We start from the raw sequence: 13,456 nt of genomic DNA on the forward strand, positions 1-13,456 counted from the left end.
CGGTGATTTTGTTAAAGGGTAGTTAAAATATCTACGATTTTATTAACCCTGAAAACTACGATTTTTATTTTCCTATTTCAAGTAGGCAGGTCTGCTATGACAAGTATCAGTTCCATAGTCAAAATAAGACAAACAAAAACAAAGTTTATTTAATCTTAGGCTTTCGCCAATAATTCATACAATACAATTAAGACAAAATATTGCTACTAATCTCTCCTCATGCATTCGTTAGACGATAACAATAACGACCGTGTTATCTTTACTCCTTACCCAACCAACCCCTAGCTTCCCGCCTCTTCATCACGAACTATCTTATGTATGTATTAGCTTTAGGACGGGCAAGTACGGAATCTGCCCACCCTACCTTTAAACGTATCTATTTCCTCTTAGAATTCAACTATCTCCTTACTCAGAAGAGTATTTCTCGTATACTAATTCAATTGTTGAGAAAACCAAAATGGTGGTTGTATTTTATATATTTATTTAGTCGTGACCTTTGAATAAAAGTGTTTTGTTTTATTAGAGGAAATGCAATAGAAAATTACATTGTTTTGCAAAAATATTTAGTATGGCAATAAAAATACAGCGGTAATTACTTTAAGAATTTGAAGAAAAAAAAAAGAACAAATTAATTTGTTAAAAAAAAAAAAAAAAAAAAAAATCAAATAAGAAAACAATTTAAATAAATGAGTTTTGAGAAGCACTAAGGAAAACGAGAAAAAAATAAATTTAAATGGTTAAACAAATATATAAAAACAACACAAGTTAATACTAAATTGATATATTAGTAAATTAATAAATTAAATTCAATACTGGAATCTTCCCAATGTCATTACATCAATGGTACCAGCACAAGTAAGGCAATAAATTAGAAAAAGTACGTTTGCCAAAATCTGCATTTAGTTTATAAGGTGGGCTCATTTGAATTAGCCCGACCTAGTACTAGAGAGGCCAGACAGCAAACTCGGAGTTCAGCGTCAGGCGACGTGACGATGAGATGACGATGTGGGCGGAGTGGAGTGGTTGGGGAGAGGGGGGGGGGGTTGATAAAAAAAAGAACAGGAGCGTATCCTGGGTTATGTATTACGGGGGGCATGGTGATTCTCAATCTATCAAAAATACACACAAATTGATTTCAGTACGAAGTATCAAGTTTAAGTACTAACTTTTGAAATTATCTAATTTAAATTAGATTATTTCGGACCTGGTAATACAGCATATAACTTGAAAAAACAGGCTGGTATTTGCCCACCCTGCCCATTATTACCAGCCGTCCCTGCTCTGAATATTCCAAACGTGGAAAATTTTTACCATGATTCTTATACATTCCTGTTACCAAATCCATTTCTATTTTTAGTGTCCAAATTAAGAAAGCGTATAAGAACTCTATGGGGAATTGGTTCAGCTGCTTCATTTTCCCTTACACTTTGATGAAAACAAACCTTACTATAGGATAGGTAACAATCTAATCGAAAAGCAATGCCCTATTGCAAAACGAGACGAAATCTGCGACCAGCTGGAAAGACTCCTTGATTAGATGAGGCAAGAATGATTGCAGTGTGGAATGGGATCTTTCTTCGGCTTCCATTTCAGGAATATTTTTTATGCGACGACGTGCGTTAGTAAAACAGGAAAACATGTTTAGGGGAAAATTCCGTAAGCTCCTCGGTCTAGCAATTATTATTTTTACCGTGGATCTTTTGTCAGACGTTCATTTATTCAATTTGTTTATATTATATAGTAGCATTTACAAAACTCTAGAACAAAATTTGATAGATTAATGAAAGTTTAAAATTCCATAGCATGACCATTCGGTTTGTTCTTCGTCGCCATTTTGTCGTTGAAGTATTGAAAGATAGTGCAAAGCAGTCCTAGGATGTTTTATTTTTTCTTTTAGGATTAGCTCAAGGTTGGAGGATATATTTTTTTCTATTAGGGTTAGTTATAGGTCTTAGTAATGGTCCTATGGTGTTTGATTTTCCTATTTGGGTTAGGTAATGGTGCTAGGTTTTATTTTGTCTTAAGATTAGCTAATTAGTCAGAGGAATACTTGTGTTGTTTCCCTTGGCCCGAGGAGCTTACGGAAAGCCTTCCCAGGCCTGTGCTCCTCATACCACTGAAACATGCGTCTTCTGTAATGTCATGCCTGTTTAAGCAGGCGCTGGCCTGAAACACATTCGAGCAACGCTGGGCATTGTCAATAAACTGGCATGGTACTTCAGATCAGCTAAATCACTGCTTGTATCTCGATATTTTTGGGTAGGATATTCAAATGACCCTGTTCAACGCAGGTGTGAATAAGTACTTAGTCATGGCTAGTGATAGACATTATAAGAAGGCTAATTCAAAAAAGGCTTTTTAACAGGCGACATATACCGAGTGAACTGGAAATAGTATACGTTTAATTGTATTTAAATCGCGCTACGTTTAATTTAACATTAGGAAAGCGCTATCTAATGTTTAAGCATAATTTACTTCAGTCTCAATTTAATGCCTTAAACATGTCTGACATAAAGTGGGTGTTTAGTCAGATTGCAATTATCTGAATAGCATATTATACTGATATTGGCATAATGAATCATAAATAATAAAATCATACACGATTTATGAAAGGATAGGGAAAAACAACTAGTAAACTATGATGTAAATAAATGAGGCATTATGTATCCGGTGAGACGATAGAGTTACCAACTCAGAAAATGACATGTTCACCTCTTGTTTTCGCTTATTGGTACTCGTAGAATAAGATCGTGGTAGTCATAAAAATGGCTTCAACTGGCAAGCCTTCATAATATTATCATTATCACGGTTATACTTTTTTAAGCAGTTAAGGTTGGGAGTGTTTTTCTAAACATATCAGGTTTCATTGAAACATTTTCGTCATCTGGTGGTAATTATTTACAACTCTTTGTGTTTTAGCCATTGAAGTCAATGTATTGTAAACGCTGTACTGTCATACTCTGAAAAAAAAACATATTTGAAAATTTGGCCAGAAGACTCGTCCTTCAAATATCGATCGATTTAAATAACCCTCATCTTGGCAAAAACTCTCAAACCTGGAACTTTGCGAAGCCCCAGGTTTGAGAGTTTTTGCCAAGATGGGGGTAATTTAAATCGATATTTGAAGGATGAGTTATCTGGCCACATTTTCAAATATGGGTTTTTCTAGAGTACGGCAGTGTAGATGCTGAGTGTTTCACGGTTTTGAATTCTGACGATCCGGTACAAACTGTCAGCCATATCCTCTGCCTGTTAAGCTGGTTATCATTGTGGGTGATATTTTGAAAAAGGAGAGAGTCAACTGATATGTTAAATAATGACACAAATTGTATTTCCTTCTGGGAAAGAACTTCATGAAACGGAATCAGCATGGGCATTATTACTCTATGGTCATTATTCGTCTCAAGCATTTTTAGATTTGACAATTACTATACAATTCGATTGATTGATTAAAACACAAACAAACAACATAAACTTTATTTGACGCTTTGTACTATTAGTGGACAATTCGTTCTGAATGAGTGTTAGTACGATTCAATATTATGACAATATTTCTTTATAGAATCCTAGTTTGTTTGGGTTTTTTAGTTCATTGATTCTTGTCCGTATAAAATATTAACATTGAGCTATTGTTTACTATTATAATTTTATTGATTCTCCGTGTGATGACATCTTTTGATTTTTATCTTTTCAAACTCAATATTTACTCAATTCAAACGCATATGGAAGGATTTCCATGTTTATTAAAATGTCATTTATTTGTCAAAATGTAAGACGATCCTATTTGAGATCCTTTTGTATTTCATTGTTCAGCAGATTAAATATTGAATTTTGGATTTCAGATTGTATTTACACTTTATCTAGTTATATATTACTGCCATTCTCTGGGGGGAAAAAAACACATTTAAATTCCCGGTTTGAGAGTTTTTGACAAAATGAGAGTCATTTTATTTGACTGATAAGGACATGATAAAGAAGGTCTAGATCTAGACTAGTTTCTTAGCAAAATTTTAAAAATGTTTGTTTGTTTTTGTTTGTTTTGTGTTGTTTTTTTTTTTCTTTTTTTTTTTTTGATTTTAGTGCACGGCAAAATTTCATTGCTAAAAGAAAGCGCATAGGAATTGTTTAGAAAGCGTCAAAAATTGAATATGCTTGGGACGCATGATGAGCCTAAATCTGTATACTTGATTCTAACTAAAGAGACCTGACATAATGTGAGGTGTTACTACAATTTAATACGATAGAGACGCCGGTGCTACTACTGGTCAGTTACTCATTTCACACCAGAATGAGTTGAGAGAATATGAATATGAGTAAAGAACATTCTTCAAGGACTCAACTCGCGCGCCCTAGAGAGGGACTCTAACCAAGAACCTGACTGCCCGAAGCCGAGTGCTATGCGATAGATACCACAAAAACATATATTTCAAACGAAAAAGTGTAAAGAAGTCTTAGTCATAGAGTTCCGGTTGCAATGAAATTATTTGGGTTTTTTTTTCAATGCTGTTATGTTTTATGTATTATTATACGTTCTGTTGTTCCTTTGACAGTAAGGTAAGACAAATCCCATAGTCCGGATAATATTATATTTTCCCATTATTAAACAAAGCCCTGGTAGCGTCATTTACATTGTTATCTGATATTGTAATAGTTCATACAACAGTATATGTTCTATTTTTTGAAACATATTTCACAATAAGTTCCATGCCATTTTTTATTTAGCTCAGTCAATGATTACATACATATATATATATATATATATATATATATATATATATATATATATATATATATATATATATATATATATATATATATATACGTGTATATATATTTAAATACTGTATTGTTTGTTATTCTTAGCTTCTTGTCTGTGCTGAGTGCCTTGTCAGACAGAAGTAAGTTTTCTTTTGAACACTCTTATTTATGTTCCGTCCGAGTGGCTAGAAATCTCCTACAAGGGTAGCTTGATTTCTATCGACTTGACTTCGTGACAAAATGGCACGATTGAAAAGAATCAATGAAGTTTAGAAATAATATACTGTCATTAAAAACGCGTTCAGAGTACAAGTCTTTTATAATAATCTTTCTTATCTGTATTCCCAACAGCTCAATAAGCCACTGTGGGAGGGACTATTAATATGCGGGTTGAAGAAAAAGCCTCGGGCATTTAGCGAAATGATGTTCATAGGCAGTTGTGCAATATTGGTGATGTGATAAAATCAGTTGTGAAACAAGTTTAGAAGGTTGTGAATAAAAGTAATGATGTTGTTATGTGACATTTTAAACTAGAAAGCCACAAGTTATTATTATCCCTGGATGAGTAAAGTGGAGTAATAAGGAAGGGCCATGGATGCAGAGGAAAAGTTATGGGACGAACTGGGGAGTGAAAAAAGGAAGAGCGTGAGATAGATAGATAGATAGATAGATAGATAGATAGATAGATAGATAGATAGATAGATAGATAAATAGATAGATAGATAGATAGATAATAGATAGATAGATAGATAGATAGATAGATAGATAGATAGATGGATGGATGGATGGATGGATGGAGGGATAGATAGAAGGAATATGGAAATATAGATAGATAAATAAATGATGAGAGAGATAGAGAGAGAAGGAGAGAGAAAGAGAAAGAAAGGAAGAAAGAAAGAGAGAGAGAGAGAGAGAGAGAGAGAGAGAGAGAGAGAGAGATAAAGATGGAGAGAATGAGAGAAAGAGAAATAAAGAAAGAAAGAAAGAGAGATATAAAGATAGATGAGATAGATAGATATATAGATAGATCGAGAGAGAGAGAGAGAGAGAGAGAGAGAGAGAGAGAGAGAGAGAGAGAGCTATCTAGTATTTATGATATAATATTTTTTAATGGGACGAGTTGTGTAAAAATCTGGAAATGAAACGGTTTCGAATCGGTTCTTGTTCGGTCTGAGGTGGAATTCCAGAGGACGTCTCCTCTGCAAACTGATGTTTAGTTGGGAGGAGTGAAGAGCATTTCCGTTTCTTGAGTTTCAAGGCGTATCTTTTTTTTTCTTTCTTTAATGTAATTAAACTTCACATAGAATGTATTTGGTTGTTTTGTTGTAATTTTTCAAAACAAGCGTTGTTGATCGCACAAAACATAACTAGCAATATCAAGTGTTATGTTTTTATAGATTCCATTGCATTACATCGGGATGTGTCATTTTGTAGGTGGTGTTCAAAGGATTAAAATTACATCACTTTGCATTATCACACACGACAGGAATCAAGTAACATCGGCAAACAATCATCGGGGAGGATTCCTGATATCAATCAATTTCATGATGCAGCATCGAGGTAATATCATGAACTATGTAATCAATCATATCATTTACGATGATTATAATGATGATGATGATGGTGATGGTGATGATGATGATGATGATGATGATGATGATGATGATGATGGTGATGATGATGATGATATTAATGAGGAAGACGATGATAATAATGTTACGTGTGATAATAGTGATGATAATTGTGATGATGATGATAGTGTTAACGGCATGAATGGATAAAGCCATTGATGTGATATAATTGAGAACATTGTTCGCGTGGGAAGCTAGATTGTTACATTTGCAAATATTTGATTCACTAAAGGTTGCATTTGACACAGGAAAATACAGTTTGCAAAGATACTCCAGTGTTAATGGCATAATGGATTTAATGGGGTTTGTGATATAGAATATAACACTTGTGTTGGGTCTGTTAGTTGTGCTTCGTCTGGAACAGTTACTTCTCATAATTCGTCAAGTATTGTCACTGGTACTAATACTTTTATACCTAGACTGTCGCAGGTATTTTAGATTTAGGCCAGAAAACTCGCCCTTCTAATATCGATCTATCAAAATTACTCATAAGTGCCATAACTGCTACTTGTGCTTCTATTATTTCTACAACTATTTCTTATACGGGAGAGCGTTATTTGATCCAAAATAAATCATGTAAGCAAGCGTAGACGTGTTACAGTGCAATCAGTAGTGAATTTTTATGATTGCTCTGTGAGTAGATTATTCGATTGCCCAGTATTAGATTCGAAGATCTCACTTCGTTAACTCATAGCCTGGCACTTTCCAAAAAAACATTACGTCAAAATACCAGATCACTTCTACCAAAACAAAGCGAATCGTGAGTTGTATTTAATAGTTCAAACAATTATTTCCCCCCTTGTCACCACTAACGACAACTTATTAAATGTGTAATAACCTTAAACTCCATGTTCCCAACGATGGGGCACTGCGTACGTGTGTTACCTTAAAATATATGTCAGACATTTGACAAAAGCCGATGTCTTAAGGTTGGCTTTTAAAAATTATTTTTTAAAATAAAAATAAAAGGTGTTATCTTTATTCCTAAACATGAAAATACGGTGGTGACTGGCACCAAATCAATCAATAGCTCCACGCCACTGCAGATACTTTCAAGTATTACAAAATCATTTATTTGATACTACTACGACTAGTACTACTACTACTACTACTACTACTACTACTACTACTACTACTACTACTACTACTACTACTACTACTACTACTACTACTACTACTACTACTACTACTACTACTAATACAACAACTACTAGTACTACTACTACTACTACTACTACTACTACTACTACTACTACTACTACTACTACTACTACTACTACTACTACTACTACTACTACTACTACTACTACTAGTAGTAGTAGTAGTAGTAGTAGTATTAGTACTACTACTACTTCTACTACTACTACTACTACTACTACTACTACTACTACTACTACTACTACTACTACTACTACTACTACTACTACTACTACTACTACCATTAAAACAGCTTCCACATACATGACAAAACAAGGATGGTCAACGGAAGTCTAAGATTTAAGAATCCTTAACAAGTCGAGGATGTTTCTATTGCATCGATATGAGGAATAAACATTTTCTGGATAAATGAAAAAGGCGTTTTTGTTTTTGTTTTTTAAATTGATAGATAGACGTCTATCTCTAGTCTACAGAAAAGAACAATTTAATGCTTGTAATCGAAGTCCAACTGTGAAAAGGAATGAGCGGGTGGGTAGGAAAACTTATTGATCTAGTCTCAAAATTTCCATTGCGTATTTCATATTTGTCTGGATAATGATGTATTAATTTGAATAGGATCAACAATGTAAAAACAATATTTCAAAGAATCGATTGACTTTGAGTACTTTTTGGCATACGATTAATAGGGAATAATACATTTTATACAATTGCTGTATCGATTTCTTTTGTCTTATTTCAGATTCGGAGTGGCTGATAAAGTGAAAGTGTAGGTTTTATACAAAGAGACAAACATCATCAGTGTATAGTTTCAGTAAACGGATTATAATATCATACCCATTTAGGAGGATGTGGGAAGCCAGTCTTCCCAAATCAGCCAATCAAACAGGATTTAACTTCAACCACCACAATACTCGTCATCCATCCAGAGCTACTCAAACTACTACAATATTTACATCACTTTGTCGTGCTTCACTGATTGGATTAGAAATATCTACCCATTCAAAGGATAACATAGAAGTTCAATGGAATACGACATTGTGATGCCGTCATGAATCCCCTATCACAGTATCATCCTAGGAGTGTCTATCTTGGCACCTCACTTGGAAATATCCTCATCGTTCTTATTGCATTTTTTGGTAAGTATTATTTCAACCAATTTATTAATATTTATCAATAATCAATCTGTTTTTTTTTTAAACCTGAGAGAATGTAAAGGGAGTAAATATGGCTCATGTAAAAGGGGACAACACAATGTAAACAAAATCTACTCCCTTTATTTTACTTTCTATTTACTGGCTCATTTTGGTACCGCCAGCTTTTTGTTTTTTAACTTAAAACCTCTACCTAATTTTTTACAATGTTAACATAAACAAAAAAGACCCTATCATGCTTTGAGTTTGGATGTATGGGATATTCTTTCGCTTGTATCAAACTAATGGATTAACACTCAAGTTTGAGTTGAATAGCTTACAAAACCCATATTATTCTTGAGTAACTGTGTTTAGAAAATACTTATAGCACTACACATAGAAATTAGCAAAATGGATTATGTCCCAACGTTGACAGATTCTTTTTAAAAATGTCTTGATTCCAGATAATTTGCTGCGCATGCAAAGTATAATAGAGATTTTTTTATAAAAACATGTCTAAACATATGCCATGAATAAAGAGGTATGTAAGTTGTACTGGGGTTCTCGCATTAATCTGACCCATCTGGTCAATATTATAGTATTAAAGGGAAATTGACTGGATAGAGAAGATTTATTTTAAAGCAAAAGTTTGACATTTTTGAGCTTCATCCCTACATAATTCCGTTTTGAGACGATTGGCCACATGATCAACACGCTGATATTCTGGTTGCATTTCCGAGGAGGGGGATGTTGGCACTAATGGATTTATGACAAAATATCATATTTCTGATTGGGAAATAATTAGCCTAACCTGACATGATCTCATTCTTGCTATCTTAGACGAATAATGCAAAAATAAGAAACAACTACAAATGTTTCGATGACTTGTTTACATGCTCTCCAAAGTGAAAAAATAATCGTTTAAAAATCTTTTCTGACCGATACTCTTTGCACTTGAACAAATTGGAAAATGGTTGATTGAAACATTTAGATATTAATTGAAAAAAAAATTGAGCATTTTTGTAACGCATATGTTCACTAAACGTGATCTAGACTCTTTATAAAGGGTACCTTGCCAACAGCAACACGTAACATTTAGGATGAGACATCACCCCTGTTCGCGATATTACAAATTTTTTTCCGACAGACAAGGCTGTTTCACCGAATACGGTGAGAGAATGTAAAGAGCCTTTTCCCAAAGACTAGCTATGTGACGTTCAGAACGGGGCTCGAACCAGGACCTTCTGTCCTAACGGTGAGTGTCATACCACAAGACGACATTGCTGCAAAAATTTTAACTTACTGTTCTTTAATCATGTAAAACCAAGGGTAAGAGGAATTATGTTTTCGACTAATATTTAGTAGTTAAAACTGACTCTAATGTATAAGCAATATTGCATTTGAAGATTTCTCTCCTGCTTAGTCTTTAACTACTAAGTTTTTATTATTCGTTTATCCTTCTTGTCGAACAAAACGCTCCTTCCTTCGCATGCGCCTGGGCCATAATTCTCAAGAATTACAAGTAGGATTGTTTGGTCTGTCTACTTATTACGGTCCATTAGCCAAACATTACACTGGCGTGCCGTGTTAACAGTTCTATGTATACCTTTTGTATTTTGATATTGCTTATTTTGTCTCCATCACAAGCTTTGGTAATGAAACACCCTATTATATTTCATTGTTTTATAGTTGATCCGATTGATCTCAGGTGTGGGGTTAAGCATGCATTTTTCCTCGTTTTCTGTCTTTTTTTTTAACATGACCAACCTTTCAATTTCATAGCCGTATTTTATGTAAATGACTAGTATAGCGGCATTTATCTTTTAAACGTAAATGCTGAAAATGTTCCAATTAACTTGGTTTAGTTCTTTGTTTTCTATTCTCTGTAAATAAATATAGACATTTACATCGTGCATTTCATCCATTTACCATAATCAATGCAATATTCACTATTATTTTAACCTCATAACACGCCGTATAGTGCCCGACTATCTGAGTAAAAGATGCTAAAAATGCATTTTTCTATTAAAGTAATATTCTTAAATTATCCATTTTAGCTAAAAACTAAAAGACTTCCCCTCCACATTTTTGTTACTTTTACAAGGAATAAACGTCAAGTCCAGATCTTGATCAGCCATTCATACAGTGACATGACTAAACAAAAATTATATCTTCATTACAATTCTAGACCCACACAGCTTGGTAATGATCGCCACATTACATTGAGCTGGTTGACATGGCTTCTGTCTTTGTAATATAAATGTTGCTGCTCGAAGCTCGAAGAATTAAATAACAATGTGAAATTGAATGTTATCTTCAATTTAATATACGAAAACCGATGAGATGGACGTTTCGGGTATCCCCTTTTCAACAAAACAGTATGGATGAAATGCTACAGTTGAATGAGATAATGTGGCAGTGGCGTTGTTGAACAACGCCACTTATCTCATTCGTCTGTAGTATTTCATCCATACTATTTTGTTGACAAAGAGGATACCGGAAACGTCCATCTTATCTGTGTTCGTTTATTATGTTGAAGCTTACATTCAATTTCACATTGTTATCTACTTCTGTCTTTGTGTGTGTCCGTGCCATAGCAAACTTTGATTGATTCAATGGGACACTGGAATGCAAGGCATCTATCGTGAGCGTCGAAGACAATTCATTATGCTATTACTCTGATATAGGTTAAAGACCAGAGTCATGAAGGTTTTTTTTTTTTTTTTTGTTCAGTTTTGAAGTCTACTACAAGTAACATTTTGAGCTGAGTATAAGTTATTATGCCAGTTATTCGTAATCGGTATTTTTGCTAATGGTGACAAGAAGGTGCCGAGTAACAATCGAATGGAAGATTGGTTGCTTTGTTTGCTTCTTTGTGTAGCTTCTGACGGGAAACGTTTACCTTCAAGTTGAATCAGGGAATATATTTTTAGAGAAAAACGGTTTTCTAATGATGAAGAGAATTTAAATGATTTATTTATCTAAAGCTCACACAGATGGACACTCGCATAAACAGAAGCAATGCCAGATATTCTTATCTGGTCGGTCGGATGCCTCGACTTGTAATAACCAGTTAACGGCCGGGCTCTAGAAAAACTCGTATTTAATACTTTGGCCCAGGAATTTTTGGGCCAAAGTTTTAAATACGAGTTTTTCTAGAGCCCGGCCGTTAACTGGTTATTACAAGTCGAGGCATCCGACCGACCAGATAAGAATATCTGGCATTGCTTCTGTCTTTGTCTGTCTCCGTGCCATCTACTCTTGATCAACGTGAACTGACCCAGGAATGCATGGCATTTCACGTGAGCTTTGTCTTGAACTCATTACGGCATTACATTTCATATGAGTTAAAGACGACACTAGTCTGGGTTTTTTTCAATGTTCCTGTTTTATTTTTGAAGCTGAGGATATGTTGTCCTCTTGCTAATGACATTGTGTGAAAGCTTATATGGCTTCTATTAGTGCTCTAAGTGATTGTAATGAAGACAAGAAGGTGTCGAATGTTAATTTCATGAACAGTATGTTTGTTTGATTGCTTAATTTGTAGTGCTTATAGTAATGGAAAGCGTTGACTTACAAATGAGACTGTACCATAATTCTTAATCAAAAGAGACCTAACGATGTCGTATAAGTAGACTACATTTCAAACATATAAAGGTAGGCAGAGAAAGAGAGTCAGAAAGGACATAATCAAGGCGGAACAGGTACTCAGAAGAAACGCGCCGTGGTACATTAAAAACCCATTAAACTCTATACCTCACACCAAGTCTCAGCTTTTCTGTTCAAGATATATTTATTTTATGAAAGTAATCACCCAGACTGTTTTTGTTTATCTGATCATTCATCTATCCTTTTTAGCTATATATGTATACAGCTAACAAAAGACACCTTACTCTTGCCTTTTTAACATGTCACCAATTACAAATGCAAAATGGCATGTCATTTACTAAAGAAACAAAGGTGGTCTTTCCAACGAAGCCAGGTCCTGTTTTCCTTGCTGTTTATTGATTATTGACACTTACAATCTTTATAAACTTACATGACCGATTCACACACCCTGGCTGGTTAATCAAAATGTCGTTCATTAATCATGATCTATAATAAGAATTCAAAACTGACACCACTCCTCTTTAACCTTAAGACATATCAGATTGTTTTAGATATCCCGTTGACTAATAGTCAAATGGAATATATAGAAAGGATGAATAAATCTTTGATAACATGCTCGACTGTGACACCCCCCCCCCCCCCCCCCCTCCGGTATTGTTGGAAAAAATAGTATCAAAAGATAGGTTACCTGGAATGACAAATTTGTTAACGACACGTCTATTCCTGAGACAAAAAGGGCTTTAAGCGGAAAAAGGCGCCCAGACGGTAGGCCTTATTGTAAAAACCACTATACTTCTAATTTCTTGGGGGAAAGAGGTGAATTTGAGTCTTGTTAAGATTCACTTAAGTACTTTATGTAAATTATTTTTTTATCACCTTGCATTGACGGGCTCAAAGGGAATTCTGTTGACTTCCTTCCTGTCGAAACTCATTGGTCATGCAAACCATCACTGTCACTAACGTTATTCCAGATAAATGCATGTGTCAATGGTCATTGCCAACACTCTGCTAAAACTAATTCCAAACTTAGCAGCACGGACGACTGGTATGGCTCACTGGAAACAATTTAGGTATGCAAATCAGCTAGTCAATACGGCGTCTAAATGGCTTAGCCCCTTCCCATGCATGTCAGAGGACATAAAAAAAATAACCTTAATCTCAACTAAACTT

The 13,456-nt window shown here is 34.5% G+C and overlaps 1 protein-coding gene and 1 long non-coding RNA gene across 5 annotated transcripts in view; one reads left to right on the plus strand and one right to left on the minus strand.

Moving 5' to 3' along the window:
* LOC144965197 (uncharacterized) overlaps positions 1-13,456 on the minus strand; it is a 567,438-nt gene that overhangs the window by 249,287 nt on the left and 304,695 nt on the right. The gene's annotated exons all lie outside the window — the stretch shown is intronic.
* Positions 1-13,456, plus strand: part of LOC144965193 (zwei Ig domain protein zig-8-like) — a 164,507-nt gene that overhangs the window by 53,675 nt on the left and 97,376 nt on the right. For 3 of the 4 annotated variants that reach the window (XM_078900271.1, XM_078900272.1, XM_078900269.1), the window contains exon 2: positions 8,287-8,683. In XM_078900271.1, the coding sequence (XP_078756397.1) occupies positions 8,596-8,683 (88 nt within the window). In that variant the 5' untranslated portion in view covers positions 8,287-8,595. Of the gene's footprint in view, positions 1-6,244; positions 6,319-8,286; positions 8,684-13,456 lie in introns of all 4 variants that reach the window. The other variant, XM_078900270.1, reaches the window with a different exon arrangement.

The sequence above is a fragment of the Berghia stephanieae genome, chromosome 2 (genome assembly GCF_034508935.2).
Source record: "Berghia stephanieae isolate SIO BIC M18660-M18661 chromosome 2, UCSD_Bste_1.3, whole genome shotgun sequence".
Classification (NCBI taxonomy): Eukaryota; Metazoa; Mollusca; class Gastropoda; order Nudibranchia; family Aeolidiidae; genus Berghia; species Berghia stephanieae.